Source organism: Struthio camelus, chromosome 27 (genome assembly GCF_040807025.1).
Source record: "Struthio camelus isolate bStrCam1 chromosome 27, bStrCam1.hap1, whole genome shotgun sequence".
Classification (NCBI taxonomy): domain Eukaryota; kingdom Metazoa; phylum Chordata; class Aves; order Struthioniformes; family Struthionidae; genus Struthio; species Struthio camelus.
In genome coordinates this window covers 7519195-7539482 of record NC_090968.1, presented here as the reverse complement: position 1 = coordinate 7539482, position 20288 = coordinate 7519195, and the positions used below count along the sequence as shown (strand labels likewise).

At 52.0% G+C, this 20288-nt stretch overlaps 2 protein-coding genes across 4 annotated transcripts in view; one reads left to right on the top strand and one right to left on the bottom strand.

The window, feature by feature from the left end:
• The window catches only part of ZMAT4 (zinc finger matrin-type 4), an 84725-nt gene extending 76294 nt beyond the window's left edge, over window positions 1–8431 (top strand). For all 3 annotated transcript variants that reach the window (XR_011136480.1, XM_068920802.1, XM_068920801.1), the window contains one exon: window positions 3376–8431. Coding sequence is in view for 2 of the 3 variants with exons in the window: in XM_068920802.1 (XP_068776903.1) it covers window positions 3376–3535 (160 nt within the window). In the remaining variant the exon portion in view is untranslated. The remainder of the gene's footprint in view (window positions 1–3375) is intronic.
• GOLGA7 (golgin A7) overlaps window positions 1–20288 on the bottom strand; it is a 227725-nt gene that overhangs the window by 169347 nt on the left and 38090 nt on the right. The window lies entirely within an intron of this gene.

The following is a 20288-nucleotide window of genomic DNA, read 5'->3' as shown; positions in this document are numbered from 1 at the left end:
CAGAAGTCTGTCTGGCCTTCCCAGACTGCTGCTCAGTCCTGCTGTTGGTGGCTTGCTCGGCCCATGAGAATGGCCAGAGACAGAGGACCTGCCTCTAGTTTAGCAGAGCAGCATTTTATGCTGCTCTGGCAGCCTTAAAATAGACCCGTTTGTCCCATGACACTGCAGGGGTGGTGCAAAGACGTAGTGCGAGCAGGAGGATCAGTACTCCAGACAGATTGACACAGCCCACGCCATCAGGCCCTGGCGAGCAAGAGGCATGTGGAGTGAGAATGAGATGCCCTGTCATATCCCCCAGCTTTGTCCTGTTTCAAAGTGAAGTAACTAGAGCAGCACGATATTTGCCTTCGTTGCTGGCATTGTCCTGGGCCAGTCAGTCAGGCTTTTGTCCCTAAATCCTTCTAATCTCTTGCTTTTCTCAAGTTCATTAGGCCTTCAGAGCAAGACATAAAAAGACAAATCGCCTAGTGGGAAGTCGATGATCCCTACAGAAATGTCTCCAGACTGCGTGTGCTGCTCTGATGTTGAGACTAGTACATCATACCTGGCTTAAGCACTGTGTGGGTGTATTAGAGATCTTTGGAAAGGGATGCAGTAAAACCACTGCATCCCCCAAGGCTACTTTAAATGGAGGGGTGGCAGTATTTGCATTTATTTTCTTCATAGAAAACACACTGCATTTTTCCATGCAGAACATCCATATATCACAAGTTAATTTTGTCTGTTGTGGTCAAACATTTTCCCAGCTTAAAATGCTGTGCAAGACATTCTATAAAGCACATCTCAAAAACTGAGAGTCTGGTTGCGTTTTGCCACACACCAAGGAGCCAGTACTAACCGGAATGCTACTGCTGGCACTGAGAGACAGCTGTAATTATAAACTCTGAAACCTTAATCCTTTAGACATGTTCCATAAGACTCTTCTAGCACAACCTAATAAAGTTCTTAAGGCTCTAGTGCAGATTCTGTAGGGTGTGTTTCGGAAAACAAGCCACTAACTTTCTGCAGTGTTTTATGCTCAGGCGTAATATGGCACTAGTAATGCATGTTTTTTAACTTGCTTCTTGTGCTAAGGCAATAAAGCTCTATGGCAACAGTGTGTAAAGTGATTCTACCCTGAGACACACTACTTAATACAAAGAAATTAATCACAGGAGAAGAATGCTCCTAGAACATAAGTGGTACTTTCTTTGTTAAGTTCCTATTGCATCAACTTAATTAGCAACTCCTGACCTTTAAAACCACCTTCCATAATCTTCAAATTATGTGTGCAAAAGTCTACATTCCTCCTTCTGGCTGTGTTAGCAGTTTTCTACAGTTCTCTGGATTCATCTGAGTTTAAGTGTGCTGGTTCCTGTGACCAGTTGCACGTCCTCTCCCACCTGTGCGAGGTTACTGGGAACATCCAGGTCGGCGTGCTGCAGGGTGAGATAGCAGAGACCCAATTTGGCTGCTAAAATTCATTATCTCAAGGAAGAGAAAGCAAATATCTGTTAATGTTGCAGTGTGTTCCCCACTTACATTACTGCAGTGAGGGCAGTTCAAGGCTTTAGGATAAATTTTCTAGCCTAATTTCCATTCCAAGTGTCTGAGTAGGGGTGATGGAGCTGTTCCTGTTGACCTAGTAATGTTTATCTTTACTAAGCGTGTTCTTCCAGCTGTGAAGAGCTGGGTCAGGAGACAGCTGCAGAACTCTTCAGGGCAGGGCAATGTATTGCATTTTTATATCTCCTGCTCATATACTACTTGTGCCTTAAGTCACAGGAGATCTAAACCAAACTATAAAATGCCTCCTCTATTTCATTTCCCCAGCACCTTTGTGCATGTCATAATCCTGCCAGTACTACTAAAAATCATCTCTGAATGCAGCTGACTTCTACTCTTACCAGGACTGAATTTCATATCCCTTAACAGAGAAGTTGCAGATGGCCTTTGCTAAGGGCATGGGACAGAACATGAGCAGCTAATGCTGAATACTTGTCTTGGACATCTCTCCAAGAGGGTTTTGCTCACCTTCACCCCCCTTATGAGACAGTCAACCGCAGATGCCGTGCCTCAGCGGTAAAAAGCATTTATGCCATGCCATGTTTGACAGGGTTGTTCATTATCGCACACCTTCTTGTGGAAGAGCAATATGCTTACTGTCATCCGCAGAGCACGATGGTGTGCCTGGTGGCTGTGCATGCGCTAGTTCGGCGCTGATGGCCCCAGCTTGTTTGCCATGACGGCGCACGGCAGGTTTGGCATGCCAGTTCTTGAGCGAGCGCGGTTTAAACAGCCTCCCCTCTGCAGCCCACTGCTCACTAATTGAGCCGTGTAGCCTGCTCACAGATCTTTGACAATAGCCTTTGTCTAATATGTTTTTAATCAGTGTGTGCATTTCAATTTGCATATTAATAGCAAGGAAATGTTATTATACACTGATGTTGATGAGTTGGTTGTCATGCCTATCCTTCCAGTCTGAGCAAAGAAAGAAACTCTATTGTATAAATAGGAAATAGCAGGAGATGCATGGTGTAGATCTGCCATTCTCTGCCTCTATCGGTATTTATCGCTGTCTTTATTTTTTTCTTAATAGCTCATATGAATGCATCCATTAATCGTTTTGTTGTTGTTGTTGTTATTTTTTGTCTTGGAACAAGTGCCATTTAACAGGAGAGTAAGACAGGATTTTGTGGCTGCTGTGATAAGACTAAGCTAGCCTAAATGTCACATTTTTGCTGGGCATTTTTAAATTGTAAAATGGCAAAAGCTTGACCCAATCTAGGAGTCCACTTCTTGCAGGCGACCCCAGCAGAATAATTGAAATGCCAGTAACGGACAACGGCGCTACTCGTTCTCCTGGCCTCCAGCATTTTACAGGTGCCACGGAGGCAGGCTTCCTCAGCCCGATGTCAGTGTGATGGGGATGCAATATTTGAGGCATCCCTCATGGCTGTATAGCAGCTGCAGTGCATGGAGGTGTTCGGTGCGGTAGATGGAGCGAGGCAAGCGCAGTGTTGTGTGCATGGCCATTTCCCTAGCAAAGGATGCGCAGAGGAGTGCGACAAGTGAGGGCTCAGGGAATGGCTCAGAACAAGCCCTAAATACAAGTTCTTAGTGCTGACAGTGTTTCCCAAAGCTTCGCTCCAGAGTAAGTGATGCCATTGTCCCAGATTTTCAGACTGAAGAAAGAGTGAATGTTTCAAAATGCGACTAGGTGACTTGGGAGCTAATCTCTGTCTGCTTGCAGTTCACGTGCCCCCTGCAGACAGCATTTAACCCCAAATCAGCCCTCTGGGCTTTTCTCCAAATTACAGCACGAGGTGATTGTTCCTCTTGGTTTCTTTCTGCTTTTCCTATCCCATGTCTTGACTTTTTCCCCTGCTCTTTCAGATGCACAGACCTTCACCGCACCACAGCCACTTCCAGGGGCTCTCCACGGCTTTCAGGTTTGGGAGGTGATTTTCTGTGCTCTGGTTTTGCTTTTACTGCACCACCTTCCTTCCCACATGGCTCAGCAGGGAAACGGCCTGAAGGCAAAAGCCAGGACTGAAAGAAGAGAGATGAAAAGAGAGACTGAAGAAATGGGAAACAGAAGAAACAGTCCAGAGGAAAAGGCACATCCCCACCAGCCTGCCTCTTCTAATGGCTGTCGAGGTTCCCTGGCACGGAAGGGAGCTGGAGGAAAAGCTGGGTGGTGGTGCAGCGCTGGCGCCGCGGGGAAGACGGCAGCACCTTTAAGCCCAGTTCGGTCTTTGGCGGAGTGTTACTAAATTTTAAACATGCTCCCTTAATCTGGGGTCACAGGACACAGACGATAAAGGACATTCTGGAGGAAGATCAAAGGAGTTTTGGGGTTTTTTTCCCCCCCTCTGTTCCACTCTGCCAGCAAAGCTGTCCTTGCTGTTCCCCCAGAGCTCGCGGAGCCCCAAGGATCAAGGATCAAGGGTCCGGGCGCTGCCGGCCCCTCGCCAGCATCGCCGCTCGCGGTGCGGAGCCGCAGCAGCCGGCGCGTGACTGACGACCGGGGTAGGCACCAGTCACGTCAACGCTGCATAAATATTGAGTGGCAATATTTTGAAAGCGGAGCCTCTCGGAGAGCTGTGAGCAAGGAGGCAGCGCAGAATCAGGAGTTTTCAGTCACACCAGTTCTGGAAAAAAAGAGTCGCTGCTGAATCTGAATCTGAAATCACAGTCAGCAGCTGCTGCCGGCACCCGCTGCGCACCGGGGCGAGAGGGACAACACGACAGCCAAGAAAACCCGGTGAACGTGCCCTGCAAAGAAGGTGGCTGGAGCAGCAAGACCGGGGAAAGGCATGGGATGGATGTGCCACTCCAGAACTTCAATCCATTTATATAATCATAGTTGTTATCATAATAAATGTAAATATCTGAGTGAGTTCAAACTGAGTATTTGACAGCGCTGACTGTTTGTCAGTACACACTGAATTCTTGTAGAATGACTTCATTTCATCAGACAATCTAACAATATTTTAAACAGTGTTTTAGGCATTTAGCTAGGCCCATATTTTGTGATTTTTTTCTCACTCCTGGAAATGAGGGATATAATCTCTAAAGCATAAAGCCTCTTACAAGTTCTCATTTTAAGAAATTACTTGAATCAAAAGCGGTGGCAGTTTGGCAGCCTGCCTGTTACTGCATTGCTGTAGCCTGTAATAATAGCAATAATGTTACGGGGGAAATATAAAAAAGCTGTTTTGCACCTTGTCAGCCCAAGGCAACAGCTCTCCAGGATACCCTTGATTTGTTTTCCTAGGGTGTGACAGCCCTCAGCACTCAGTGGTGTCCAAGGCAGGTGTCCAGACCCCACCTGAGCTCCATAAATCTCTGCAGACGCCTGTCTTGCACCTCGGTGGGTGCTGGAAGTCAGGTCCGTGCCGCACCAAGGCAGGTGGTGGCTTACAGCAACCCCCCGCCATGTCCATTAGGGCGTCTGCAAGCCCACCCGTGTCCCCGCAGCCCCCGACCGCCCCGGGCCGGTGTCCCGGCGTGCGGGACGGCGCTGCTCCCGCGGCTGCAGCGACGTGCCCGTCCCGGGCGCTGCTGCCTCGGGGCTCTCTGCAGAGCTCTGCAGATGGTCTGCGGTGCAAAGAGGCTGCTCCACCAGGTGAGGTCAACGCCATGCGGCTGGACGGGGGTTTCCAAAGGCCTGGAGAGAACTGGCTTTCAGAAACAGATCAGAACAAGTGTTTCCATCCAGAGGTGAAGAAATACTGAAAAGCCAGTTCCAAGCGGTATCTTCTATAATGTCCCACTTACACATGCTTTTAAATGAGACCAGCGCTGGTCTTGACAATCAAATGACCTAAATTCTCGTACAAAACTCAGTAGCTTAATGAGGAAATGAGCATTTTTGTTGGGGAATGCGGACTGTGGCAGGCGCGCAGTGTTAAATAACGGCCGAGCCGCTTTGCCAGCGCCCGGGACAGGAGGCTGCGACGGCCTGGGAAGCCCGGGCCCTGCCGCGGGCGCTTGCCGTGCACGTGGCCCCGCGGAGCGCGAAGCCCGAGATGCTGGTGCCGCTGGGCGTTTTGGTGCAGGCTGCCAGGAGGGGCTCTTAACAGGTACCACCTCGGTCTCTCCTCGAGCCTGCCCTCAAAGCGGTGTGAGGCACAGACCACTCACATCCGTGCCTCCGATTCCTTCTGCAAGTTGAAGCAGCGTGCCCCTTCGGCGCGGTCGGCCTGCAGTCCCGCTTACAGCACGCGTCTTTCAGTCAGCGTGAGCACTGTCACAAATGCCTTTCCCCCATGCCAGTCCCTTCCAGGTGCAGATTTGCAGTTCATTAATGCAGCGGTGCATTAAAATGAATCGCATTAAAGAGGCCACGCTGGTAAAACAGCTCCACCCCCAGACTCCCCCCCACAAAAAAAACTTTCTCAGCTCCCCGTTGCCGTCATCTCGGATGGAGAGAAGCACCCATGTCCTGCAAAACCGAGCCTGGAGCAGACAACAGGCTCCTGCCGGACCCGCGCCGGGAGGGCGGCAGAGGTCATCGCGGCCGGCTGCCCTTGCGCCGGCGGCGTGCGGCGGCCGGTGCCCATCGCGCCCCGGGCTGTGCTGGCGTTCGCCGCTTCAGGCACCGTCCCCGGGACCAAGGCCAAGCGGTACCTGAAGGGCCGTAACGTTTTGCTTTAGCAGTGATTGAGTTAGATGGTGATTTGTGGCATGTTATTCTGGTCAGCCAAACAGGGACAGACTGGGGAAAACGGAGGACCAGGATGCTTTCTCAGCTGGCAAGGACTGAAGCAAAGCAGCTTGCACAGCAGACCAGAGCCACCGCTGATAGTCAGCCGTAGAGCGCAGAAGGGAACGGCTGGATGACGCGCTCTTTCCAAGCGATGGTGCTCAGTGGGCAGCGGAGCACGGCTGATGAGCAGGGCAGTATAAATCGGCAGAGTTTCTGATACAGCCCGGCATGCGCTGGTGTGACCTGGAAAGCTCCTTAAGCCAAGCTATTAAATCATTTGTGCAAAAAAAAGCAGTCAAGTCCTGCTTTACCAGCAGGAACCAGCTCTTTTGTAAAACTCATCTTTATTTTGAATGTCGTCCTGAACATTACATAGATGGTCACTTAACAGTAAGTGCCTACAGGCTCTGAAAACGAGAAGGCAAAACCACAGAGACTTTCTGCTCTCACCACCAAAGGCCGGTTTGCTTCCCGTTCCAAACATGCCGGCGCTGGCCTCACCGCAGCGGTTCTTGGGTAGGACGCTGTCCGTATTTTGTGGGAGCGATCTCCGCAGAGGAGCGGGCGGGCGGTCCGAGCACCTCGGCAGCAGCTGCCTCTCCGGAGAGACGCTCCAAACGCGGCCCGCAGGAGAATAATAGCAAGTGGTATCGTGCACTTGAATGGTGCTTTTTCTGGAAGGATGCTCGGGAGTTAAGGCATCCTCGTCTCGGAAAAGAGTCATCATCCCCACAGCAAATACCGCGCTCGGCAGTGCCGTGGCCTGGCAGAGCTCACCAGCTCGGCTGGGGCAGAGCCGGGACCGGGTTAAAGAAGCCCTCCTGGTTTCTGCGTTGGAGTGGGCTTTTTTTTTCTTTTTTGGTTTCTTTAGTAGGGCAGTAAACTAATGAAAATACTGCTTGATCTGAAGATGTCACCCACAGGATCTGTGTTATTTCGCACGTGACTTTGGATGCCAGGACGGCCCCAGTCGTTTTTGTTGCCGCCCTTGGAGAAGGGCAGCGACGCAGCAAAATGCACCACGGTTTCCTTGCTCGCGTGAGTGCAACAGGAGCCCCTGCTTGGCAGTGAAACAGCTGCCTGGGATGCCTCGCGTTTCCTTCTGGGGCAGACGTAAAACCTCCAGCGCCGGGTCGCTGCACACTGGCGGGACGGGAGCAGCGCCCGGCCCGGGGGACTCCGCTTGGCGCGGGACCCCGGCAGGCAGCGGCAAGGAGGGCACCGGCCGGTGGTTACCCATGCCCGTGGCCCAGTGGCGGTTCGGGACCGGGATGCTCTGCAGCAAGCCTGCTCCTCCGTCTCACTAAAACCGCCGGGTGCCTCCGGGCACCCCGCCGCCCCTCCCTGGCGCCGGGTCAGAGCTGCCCCCGCTCACACGGCTTCGGCCGGTAACTGGCTAAAGATGCCCCGGGATGAATCCAGAGCAAGCGGTCGGGAAGCCGCAGCCCGCGCAAAGCGCAGCAGCCACCTGCCCGCGCGCCTTCCCGCGGCCCAGAGGCAGCGGAGGGCGAGAATCGGCCCCGGCCCCGGCTTCGGCTCCCGGCTCCTTTCTGGTATCTAACAGCAATAGTAACGGTGTGTGTTAGAGCTCTCGTTGCCTTTCGCCCTCGTAACCGGTTCTATGTAATGTAGCATTAGTGTTGTAGTAGTGAAGAGCTAAGGATGTAGGCAAATTAAGGTTTATAGTGAAATGTACTGCTTTTTTATTAGAGCATCCAGCATAGTTAGAAAATGGGCAAGCTTTAGGGCACACGGATCCTTCCCGGGGTCTGAAATAGAAACAAGCTTCAAGCTAGATGCAGGCTGGAAAAAAAAAAACAGGTTGAATTTAACCTAATTATGGCAACAAATTAGTTTGAATGAAAAAGATAGTAAGTACCTGTAGAACTTATATAATAAACTTCATGTATTATTTGAAATTTAGGAGCTTTAAATAGTGTTATAACCCTTGCCAAATTTCACAGCATTTGAAATAAATCTACTGTTTTGCATTGGACAAAAGACTGTAACTGTCACCTGGCAGATGTGAATTACACACATTGTGATTTATGTTTAGGGTTTTTTGTACAATACTCTGTGTTACCATTCAGCGTGTCCTGCATTTTGTATGTGAGAATGCCTAACCCAGTAATTTCTGTTCTGAGAACAGGATATTTATGTATGTACCATTTCTAAAGTGAACACAAGCATAGAAATGTATTTCAAAAGGAATGGTGGAAATAAACAATTTGAAATCTATGCTGTATAGTTGGCTTTTTTTTTCCCCGAGGATTTATTTTAGTTGCATCATTTTTCTGCCAGTTAAACACTGCTCACCTCGGACGGGCTCCAGGGCAGCGGGATGATTTTGCTCACACAACACGTTGCCGCCACCAGCCTTTCCCTCACCCACCTGCACAACTCTGATGTAATTCGTAACTCAAGGACCTGTTTCCTGTGCGAGGAACACTCAAACCCATCTTTTTTTCCTGACAGAACCTTAGTTCTTCATGCTTAAAATGGGAGCTGCAGTCGTATCGCTTGGGTCTACCACAGCTGAGCTCTGCTGGGAATAAGAGATGGGAGAAGGAAAAACAGCACTGCCCTTGGGAGTTACAGCTGCAGAGGAATTACACACGTCAGGTACCGCCGGGTACCACCAGGCCGAAAGGGACCTCTCATGCTCCAGACCATGTCTCAAAATATCTCCGGCAAACGAGCTGCGCGTGAGAAGGGGTGCCTTGCCAGGGAAGGGAGCGGGGGATCAGGGCTAATTTTGGGCCGCGTGGTCCTGAGCGGCTCGGACGCCGTTTCGTCCTCCAGCCCGGCTGCCGCTCGGCTCTGCGTTCCCACCCGCTCCCTGAACCCTGCCGTTCTCCTGCCAGAAGAACAAGACAAAGCCTTAAAGTTCCCTCCGAACAACCAGCTGCTAACACAGGCCAGAAGAAACGGGATTCAGCAAAGTTCGTCGAGCTGGCAGCCCCGTTTCACCCATTAAGAGCGGGACGCCCAGCACATGGACTCCAGTACAGCCAGTTCCTGCCAAAACCGTCCTTATTTGGACCTTTTCACCTTGCTGGGGATTTAATATTCAGGCTTTCTCACTCGGCTCCTTTCACCCCACCCCAAAACCTCTAGCATTTTTAGGATTTTTTTTTTTCTTAATCCCCCGAGGCAGGAGCGGAGCTGTGGGCGCTTGGGACCCGGAGCTGCTCTCGGCCGCGGTGCGGCTGCCGCCTGAGCATCTCCCCTGGGAAAGGGGAGGGTGGCTCAGACCGCTGCTCGCAGGCGGACGGGAGCGAGGAGGAGCGAGGGGGAGCGCTGGGAACAACAAGCGGATTGCGGAAAGCACCCCCTGTCCTGCCGGTGGCAAACCCACCACGGCCACGACCGTCCAGCCCGCCCAGCCCTGCGGCCCTGCATTTCCAGGAGCCTCGGCATATTCGTGGGGGGAATGAAGCAAAATCTTAAAGTGAGAAAAGGGTGGTTTTGTCCAGTTTCTCTTTGCACAGACGCACCGGGCTGGCTGCCCCCGGGGCTGAGCTGGAAGGGCCTCCGGGGAATTCAGCAGGGCGGTTTTCTCTGGGACGCTGTCTAGAGAGCAGCTCTGGAGCCGTTCCCCAGCGGGTGGTCGCCAACGTTCATGCTCTGAATAGTTGGCTGATGTGATTTAAATGTAAAGCCAAAGTATTCGGATTACCTGAACGTGGAGTTAAAGACTGCAAGCAGCCTGCAGAGCGCTGCTCGGTGGCTCTTCAGCCCCTCGGCCGGTCAGCGGGGCGGCGTTGCACCGGGGCTGCGCAGCGGGAGCGGGGCGCCTGCGCGGGCTGGGGAGCAGCGAGGGGGAGAGTCGCACGTGTAAGAGTAAATCTGGGAGAGCCATGCAGCAAAAGGGCAAGGCTTTAGCACAGAAAAAGCCCTTGCTCGCTCGCGCAGCGGCACCTCCCGGGCTGGTCCGCCCCGGCAGCCCGGGCTCGGCGCGGGGCGATGCCGAGCGCCTGCCGAGGCCTTGCCCCGGCGTCCAGGCGCGCGGGCGGCCGCTGCCTGCGTTGCTGATGCTGTTGGGCTGCTTGCAATCTCGGTTGCTGGGCTCGTGCAGTGGAAAACACGTGTTCCCAAGGGGCGTTTGCACTGTGCAGCTCTGCTCCCGTCCGTGCCCCGGCACAAGGCAAGGCGCCACGGACCTTATTTCCCAGGTACACCAGGTCTCTGTTCAGATGTGGCTTTGAGAGCAGCCAAAGAGCTGTTACAGAGAGGGACCTGAGGCTTATTACGTCCCTTGGGGCTTTTCTGAAAGGTTTGTTCATGTGGCCCAATGCAGATGTCGCGCCTCTGCCTGCCACAGCGAGCGCGGTGCCCAGCTCGCCCCGCCGCGGGCTGGGGGGCTCCTGCCTCCGAGGAGGTATCAGGTCGTCAGTCTGGGCCACCAGATATCTCCTGGCTCGTCTCCCCTCAAACTTCACCTATTTTTCTTGCCCAGGTAATTCCTCCTGCCCTTCCAGTTGGAGGCTGCGTGGGTTTTTACTTCCTTTCTCACTCCCCCACGTACCAGCAATGGCCACACACCAGCAGCTGCTCTAAGCCCTGGCAGGCCGCGTGGGTGGTTTTGTGATTAAAAACATTGTGGAAAGCCAGTGCGTTGTTGTGAGTGCTTCTGCACATGCGACACCAGCGCGGCAGGTCGCGGCTGCTGCCAGCTGTGCGCAGGACGGCACGTGCAGGGCGACGCACAAGCCCGGCTGAAAGCAGTGGTGCATTTGTTGCTCATGAGCAAAGCCCAGTTTCTGCTCATTAGCTGGTCCCTGATGAGGGATCACCTGCAGCTTTGAGCCCAGCTGGCCCCGGCTGTGCTGGGATCATTAGCCGTGCTGCTGGAGCATGCCCATAAAACTGCTGGGCAGGGTAGGGCACTCAGGGCTGGCTGGCAGGGCTGCTAATGTGGTGGTTTGTGGGGAAGGAGCTTGGTAACCCTGCAGCAGGTAACGTGGAATTGCATGGGAACGTGCAGCGATAGTGGTGCTGGGGCATGGTCCCAGCACCAGCTGGGATGCTGCCCTGGTGCAGCCCTGCAGCAGGATGCAGCAATAGTGGTGCTGGGGCATGGCTGATTTGGATGCAAGAGCTGTGGCTGCACTTGAGCAGATGAGGCCTGGTGAGTAATTGAAATTTCCTTTTTAATTTTTTTTTTTTGCTGTTGCTGTTTCTTCTTAATTTAATGTCCACAAACAACTTGTGCATGAGCATTTCATTTACAGTTCAGAATTTCTCTGTGATGTTTATTTCCTATTCAGTCTGCTTGGGGGCTTGCTGCACAAAAGCTAAAGCTATTGATACTGTGCTCAGTTGTCATTGCTAGCAAAGGGACAGAATTATTTTTATCCTCCAGAATATGAGAATTTTCATTTTCAGCAAATGTTTTTGGAGGAGCTGCTTTGTGGTAAAACCATTTGAAATGGAGCTAAGCATGCGCTAACATGTACAGTGGTGTGAGGGGCGGTCGAGGCTGCAGGGCTGTGTTTGCAGGACTTTTTTCAGCCGCATTGGGCAGCGCAAAAGCACCATTTGGGGAAGGGCAGCCCCGAGCATTTGTCAGGCATCAGGGGTTTTTCAGGGCTCGGCGCCAGCTGCCAATGCTGCGCAGCTCCCGTTGTGCGGCGAGGGAAGCGCTAAGGAGTGAGGCGGGGTGGAGGGGAAGAACTGCGACACCCAACAGGGGAAAAGCGACTGCAAGCTTATGCTCTACGCAAGAGCAGTTGTTACGGCTCGGCATGCTTGCGCCCTGTGCCTTGGTTTGCTGCCTTTCAAGGCGCTAGCAGGTCGTCCTTGGGTCCACAGCGCCTTTTCGTTCCTTGAGGGGAGCTTCCCTCGACTGTGCGTTAACCGGCTGTAATTTGCCAGAAGGCGTCTGCTGTTTTTGACCACTGTAGATTGCCCAGGATATGGCCAGTTTCCTTGCAAGGAGTGAAGCGCAAACGTGTGCTTCCCAAACTGTGGACCCACTCAGAAGCTTTTGCTCTACAACTGTGAAAATTATCTTGCATGCTCAACATTGCTATAATAGTTGCACCAGTGCTTGCAATCCCAATCAGCCAAAATCTCTGCAGGAGCTGTTGTAAGTGGTGGTTTTATAAAGTCGGTTTCTGTTTGCGTTACACGGGAGAGAAATGCAGAGTGCACTGGGGATGCCTGCAGCAGTCCTATCGGAGCGCTGAACTGCTCATTAGCTCCCTTATCTCTCCTGTGTGCGCTGAACAGATTGCCTGCAAGGCACTTGTAGGCACTAAGTTGGCACAGGCAATTCTGCTGGGCTTGTGGCTGTTTTCTAGAAAAATGCAGAATAAGCTCTTTGGGAACTCCTGTACTCAAGGTTTCTTAATTTATCTGTCTTCACCATCAGTGAAGGCACTGCAAAGCCTCGGACGTGCCCACGGTTGGGTCGGAGGCACAGCTGATAGCACCCCGTGTTAAGGATGCATCACAGAATGACCAGGGAAGTCCTACTGCAAGAAGTGGTGAATACCTGATCGCTGCTCGTCTCTTCCTGCTCCCCCAGCTAGTCTGCTCCTCTGCGAGGCGATGCCTGCGTTAACCCGTGGGTGAGCTGGGCATGCTTCTGAACGCTTGTGTTGAGTCGGAGCAACACCTGCCTGTAAAATCCACAGTAAAGCTGCCCGAGCCCTCCTGGACTGAGCAGCAGCAGCCTGGGCGCCCTTCTCTGCCTCCACCTGGCTTGGTGCATGCAGGTGACCCGAGAAAAAACAGCCTGAGGATGGCTCATGGGTGCATTTGGGAGGAAGCTCATCCCCAGATGGCTGAGCTGAAATTGCAATATCCTCTTGTGGAGGAATGAGGGGGGTGACTTGGGGCCAGCAGCAGAGAGATGGGGCCAAGGGAAATCCTGCTGCAGCTCTGCACGTGCAGCGGAGAGCTGGCCTCGTTGCTCTGCCTCGGGTGCAGCTCGTCCCTCTTTTGGAACACCTGGGGAAAAATATCCACACAACACAAGTGTGTTTTTCAGTATATACCGGGAATTCTGGCCCACAGTGTGAAGCAGCCTCTTTGCAACAGCTTTCTCAGCCCTAGGCCAGAAAAAATCAAATATCTCTTTGGATTGCATGATAGAGGGCTGGTCAGCTGGAATGATTCATTCTGCCAGCCAGGTTCCCTAGTGCTAATTACCTCCTGCAATGAATTAAACTAATGGTATTTGTGTAGTAACTCAGGTGAGAGCACTCCTTAATGTATGTTTGTTTGAAAAGCACTTAAAGCCATCCAGTGATGGAAACTCCACAGTCTCTCCAGAGCATCTGTTCCAGGGCTTTTCTTTCTGGTAAAATGCTGTTTTTCCCATGCCTGACCTGTGCTGGTTTTGCTACAATTTGACGCTGTCCAGCATGAATGTGGAGGGTAGAAGGTTTTTTGCTTCATCCTTTTATGTATTTCAGGATTTGGCACATTTCCTCTGTCTTCCCTTCTCCAGACAAAACATCCCTGTTTAATAGGGCACAATCAATGCAGTCAGATGAGTATAGATTAAAGGTGTGTGGCTGTTAGTTTAAATGTATTGCTCTGCTCCCTGGGGTGACAGACTGGTGACATGATGAGCTGAAAAGGTCCTATGCCACATCCCTCTAATGTGTTTGCAGATGCAACATGTATTTTGCAGGAAAATGTGCATCTGAGATGGCAAACCTGCACATGCTTAGGATTTCCTACTTGCAGCAAATTTTTCCATGTCTGTTTCTCCTTCTGGCCTCTCCTTTGCAATTAGAAGTGCTTTGCTGAGATATCTTTAATGTTTGCTAAACTATCTCATTTGTTTTCCTTTTGAAATAGATCTAGTTTGCCAACATACGCTGCTTGCTGCTCTGCAGTGACAGGGGCTTTTGCTTTTGGCACAGAGTTCTTTAAATGATGTTTGTTTTTTTTACGCTATTTCTTGCATGTAGAGAGTCCCTCCAATGCTGTAGGAAACCAGAATATATATTTGATTAGATGCATGAACTGATCATTTTTAGTTGCTTTTCCATTTGAACTGAGCTGGGGTGCAAGAAAGCTACATTAGTGCTTAGTGTTTTCTAGATATCAAAGTTTGAAAAGCGACTGCCTGGAACTTGTCCATGAAGCAAAATGAGTTTCTGCAGCCTGGTCTTTGCCCTGACAGTCCCTTAAAACTAATGCTGCCTGTCCCCCCTTTAACTTTCAAATGTGTTTTTCCTGCTGTGCAGAAAGCTGCTGCCTTTTGTTGTACCCTTATCAGGGCTGGTGCCTCCTTTACAGATAAGTGGTCTGAAACAAATGCCATCTGGGTGCTGGCAGTGCAGCTGCCCGCAGAGCAGGAAGTTGGGAGTGAGGAAACCTGTGTGCCTAACAAATGCTCCATGTCACAAACAGAAACTGAGTGAGTTTGTCTGGAGAAGCTCCCTGTGGCTTAAGTGCATATTAAAAACAGCTGAAATAACCCCCTAAAAAAGCTCTGTTATTGGAGTGAAAATCCCAAGGATGCTACTTTAGGGGGGGAAAAATGAAAATATTCTCAGGACCGCCTGCATGGCGGGATCCTCGGCCCCGGGAAGCGTCCTGTGCGGGTCTGCACGGGCTGGGGAGCATCGGGCGCTGCCAGAGAGCCGCGATGCTGCCTGGGACGGCAGCGGCTGCTGGACCGGAGGAGCCCTCGCGCAGGGAGGGCAGACGAGAGCCAAGAAACGCGGAGGAGCGTGCGGAGCTGCCCCGAGGCACCGTGCAGGTGTGGGGGGAGCAGGAGCTGCCTCCCGGAGCCGGGAGCTGGGGAAGCAGTCGGGACACTGTGGGGCCGGGCAGGGAAGCTGCTGTGGGATGCGGAAAGCCACCTGGGCAGAAGGACAAAGCGTAGTCTGAGGAGGAGACAGGGCGGTTATCCTGTTATGGAGGTGTGACGGAGAGGGGAAGCAGCCGGATGGCAGCGCTGCTTGCTGCGTCCTGCCCGAGCAGCGCTCCGCGCCCGGGCGCCCAGGTCTTCCGCAGCCGGTGGCGGCAGGGAGCAAGGCACCGGGTAGCTGTGGTCCTGCTGGCTGCGGAAATCTCACGGTGCTCTTGCAGGGCCGGCGCTGTCGCAGAGCTCTGTGCCAGCCCGTGCTCCTCGCGCCCGCGTCCTCGCCCGCCCCCGCGCGCAGCCCGCGGCCCGTTTTGGGCCAGAACCCTACATTGGGGCTGTTTGCAGGGAGCGAGGCCAGCGCCGCGTGGGCCGTAGGGACGCGCCTCGGGCAGGGGCGCGCGCAGCTCGGCGCTGGTGCCCAGGACGGCAGTGGCAGGGTGGGGTGGGAGCGTCATGCTGCATGCACAAAGGAGGCAATTGGAAGAGTCTGAATCAGGTTTGGAGGGTGGGGAGAAGGAGGATCAAATTCGGGGTCTGTTGCTGCTGCTCTGGCACTGGGCTCAGTGCACTGCCAAGGGCCATGGTGATGGGCTGGGCAGAGCAGCTGTTGTGACACCAGCTGCGGGGAAATTTGGGGTCAGATCAAGGACGGTAAAAGAAAGCAGCTGTTTGAGGAATGCCAGCTTTCTGTCTCAAACAAGTTCCTGGCCCCTTAAACACTCTCCAGGATGTTTTCTTGCGAGGTTTTGGACCTCGGGGCTGTCCCTCTGCTCTTGTGATGCAGGTTTGTAGTGAGAGCAAAACTGGACATAGCAAGGCATTGGAGAGTGGCATTAGGAGGTCACTTATGTGAGAGATTATCCTGAGTTTGCACTCAGGGACTTATTTTCTCTGCCAGGTCTTGATTTGGGAGGATATACATTATTCATATAGCAAAAATAGGTGTTTTCCCTTGCTGAGTTTCTTATGAAAATACCTAGCTCACTTGTGCCCTGAATTTCCTGACAGGAAAGTGATGGGATTTCACTGAGCACTCGTGGTCATACTTGGCTAAAACCTCCTGGTTTGCAAAGGTCCTCAGGACAGGAGGCAGAGCAAATGAAGGCAGCATATTTTTAGCCTCGATTAGCTGGCTCTCCTTTTGCTCTGAAAGTGAGTGGCTAAAACAGCGGGTATGAGAACTGGGGGAAGTGCGTGGTTTTAGCTAATGGAGGGAGATGGATCTGGGTGCTGCCTTTAATCTCATAGCCCTGCAGAGCTGCTGCCGGAGGAGGTCTGCAGCTGAGGAGCGTCTCTGCAGGGGGAAAGCGCAGTGGAAAAACGTTGTTTGCATAGGAGGTGCCTGCAGCAGCTGTAGTAATGTGGATGTGGAAATCAAAGCCCCTAATCAGAAGTCAATCTCTCACCAGGCAAGGTGATAGAAAGTGACTTGCGGCAACCTGGAGTAAGAAGTATTTGCTATGTTACACTAAGTTATCTGCAGGTTTATTTTTCTGCTGTAGAAATTCAAGGCCCTAAGATCCCCTGGGAAACAGTAGTAGATTATTTATTTGTAGCTGGTGCTTATTCATTACCTGCCGTGAAGGTGTTGATTTCTGCCGCTTGGAAACGCGCTCCTTTCCCGAGCGCCGAGGAAGGCGCTGGTACCCACCGCTCGGCGGCGGGTCCTCTCCGCGCCGCTGCTCCTCCCCGGGGCACTGGCGGAGCCGGTCTCCCGCCTCGGCGCTGCCCGGAGCCCTGGGTCGGGCCCCGCGCTCCCCGGGAAGGCCAGCGCCGACAGCAGCTAGGCAAAGGTTTCTGATGGTTTTGCCATCCGGTTCTGTAGCAAAGCAGAATTCCAGCAGTGGTACCCTAAAATCATTAACTTGAATTCTTCCCAGCTCGGTGTTTTCACTGTTGCATCTGAGAACTGCAGGTAACAGATCCACCAACTCTGCAATAATCCGCAGTTTCCCTTTCTGCCACTGGTTATGGAGCGACCTCGTTTTGAAAGGTCTGAATAACTCACTCCCAGCCCCTGGATAACAGCAGTGAGTGACTCCTTCCCTCCTTATTTATATCTCTGGCAATAACTATTCTTTCTCTCCAATCACAGCTTTTTCATCTTTATGAGAATTTGGTCTTGTGCTCATTTCCATCCTGAAAGTACTGTTCTCTGTTTTATTTTTAATTGAAAGGCTGGAGGGCAAATGCAATTAAACTGTGGTGTGTGAACTGTGACTTGTAACATTAAAAAAAAAATCACCTTGCCTTACACAAATTACTTGTTTTCTAATTCCAAATTTCAGTTCTCGCGATCAGAACAAATGAGACGAAATCGCAGCGGACTGGGGCGGGGGGAATAGATGGAGTGTGTTTGCGTCCCTTCTCTAAGGGAAGCCCTGCTCTGCTATGCAGAGATACAGCTGTGATCTGCAGTACTCGGGAGGTAACACAGCGCTCCCAGCTTAGCCTCGTGCAGAAGCGTGCGTGCTACATACCATATAGCACTTCACATCCGTTTTGGAGTGAGGGCCTGACCTTGGCGCCCATGGGCCAGGCTGGGACCCCAGGAGTGGTGCCCCCTGCTTGCCCTGGGAAAGCAGGGGGGTGCCTGGACTCCACGGGTCCATCTGCCACCAGTACTCGAGCGGGAGGGGTTGTCACGTGCGATGCTTTCTTAAACTCATGAGCAGAAGTAGCCCATAGGGCTGCTCTCCCAGTGCATGATTCCCACTCTGGCACTGATAGCGTTTGCTTTCTTCCCAGCTGAGCTTTTCTGATGTTCCCCATCTCTTCCTGAGGAGCAGGCCTGTCTACCATGCTCTTTCCAAAACAGGTTTTGAATTCCAGTTAGCTGAGAGCTGACGCCTGCTCCTAAGGCAGCACTTGTCTTCGCGCCTTGTTTTACCAGGAATGGGGCACCGCAGAGCCCAGCCGGGCTAGCGCACGGAGCTGCTCCTGCCCTGCATCTGGCATCCAGGTTTATAAAGATGAATGTGCTGTAGCCACTGGTGCTAAGGACTCATTCTTTGTGCTCAATGTATTGACAAGCGTTTTTAGAAGTTATTCTTTAAGTAGATTGGGTTGTGTTGTTTTCAGAATAGGGTAAAGGTTTTCAGTTAAAGCTATGAGACTTTGGAGATCCCCCTCCCCTGGGCTAGCTCTCTGGCTGCATTCACATTTAGAGGCTATTTAAGTGCTATCTTACTGGTGAGCAGAGGCTGCAGAGGCCTAGGACCCTCTATTGCCGCTGTGCCCTCTCCTGACACGTGTCCTGCTGCCCCAGGGGACATTACTCACCAGCAGAGAAAAGTCTCCTGGTGGGATGCTCTGCAAGGAGGAGACATGGAAACTGTCTGCTTGGAGTCAGTCTAGTTGCTGTTTTTACCTCCTTGCAGCAGAGGAAGGCTGCAGTCCCGTTGCCTCTTAGATGGAGTTACATGCCACCCTGAACTTCTGTTAGCTGCAGCTGAGCATCTCGCAGAATAAACCTCTTCCAAGTCTGCCTGTCCTTTCCACGCAAACCTTGCTTGTTCCTGCAGTGGAGGACGGAGGACAGCTGGGGAGCACAGAGTGACCTGCTGTTATTGCTAATAGATAGGATCAATAATATGAAACATATCATCCTTCATCTTTTCATCATGCTGAAATCAATACACTGTCTTGCTTAGGGGCCTCTTCTGAAGGCCAAACTCATTCATTATTGTTCACTATCCCCTGGATTTACACCAAATGCTCCATTTCTCCCATAAAAATGGGCCACATGTCAGTGTTGCTGATACCGTATTGGGCTCTGTAACCTCAGAGCCATTACACCAGAATTATTCTGTGAGAGTGTCTGCATTAATGATTTATCCAACAAATCATGCACTCTCCTGTTATGAGTCAGACTGGTTGCTTGTCATTGCAAAAAGTGAGAAAAGTACGGCTGCCTGAAATGTTAAAAAAAGTCACACTTTTAAGAAAAAAGTCAAAGGGTAAGAAGTGTTTAAGTAATAGTTATTAAGAAATAAAAGCTTAGTAAGTTCTGAGAAAATAGTTATTGCATCAAGCTCTTCCTCTGGAGCTGGTAGAGAATTCGAGGACAGGTCTGCCAGCCCCAAACACACAGGCAACATCTGGCCACACAGAACAGAAAATATAAGTAATCGGCGTTGTGCCCTTTCCGTAGGGCCTGTTTTGCCTTGTGCGGCAAGCACTCTGAGCTTCCTTACTGCTACCTCAACACCCCTTTATCACCCTCTGTTCAATGGTATTTAGCCCCTTTGTGTTACTAGTGGGGAAAGTATATTGGTTAAAGAATGTGCTTTAAAGTAGGAAGCAAATTTGTACGCAGCCCTAAATGAAGGGGATGATTGCCTGGGAGCGCGAAGGGGGGCGCAAACAAACTTGTCCATCGCTTCGTCCTTCGGTTCATGCGTTGTGTGAGAGGAGGCCAGGACTTGCATTTCCAGCGGGATCCCCCGGGGTGCTGGAGTTTGCAGCCGATGGTTTGCAGACCCTTGCGTGCGCTGTAGGCGCAGCGCTCGCTGCTTAGACAGAGTTGATTGCAAATTCTGTAACGCTGTCCATCGTGTGAGAGGTTTAAGAACTGTATTCACTCGATAAGAAGTCACTTGTAATATCTCCTGTTGCTTTCTGGGCTCTCATTATGCTTATCGCTCAATTTTGATGATTAGCGTTGTGTGCAAGGCTAGGACTAGCCAGGTGTCCAGGGAGTAGATGGAAATCTCTTGCTATTAACATCGGAGAGACCTAATACAAGAAGCAGCACGGTGACAATCAGTGATAGCAATCACACGCTAGTGGTGCTTTCCAGGCTACCCTCAGCAGGGTCTCGGAGGATTTTTTTTTCCGGGGTGGCTCAGGCTACGTTTCCACCTGGAGCCCCGAGGCAGCGCATCTCAGGATGACCGCGTGAGAAACGTCCCTCCGGGCCAGGTCGGTGACTGTCCGAGTGCGGGGCTCTCTGGGGCGGTGAAGCAGATGCTCGGTAGGGACAGCAGATGGGACCGGTCCCTGCAGTCAGGGTGCAGTGGTGAAATCTCCCACCGAGGAGCGGCTCGGGGGCTTCGCTGGCCGCCGCAGGCAGCAGCGGTGGTGGGAGCTCCAGGCTCCCCCGGTCAAACCCCCGGCTGAAACCCAGCTGTACTGACCATGCAGAAGGAGCAGCACTCGAGGGGCTCGCTGCTGCTCCAAGCCAAATGTCAGGCCCTTGCATTAACACCACCTTTTCCTGATTCCACTGAGTTACGAAAAGGTTTAATGAGGGCAATTTTT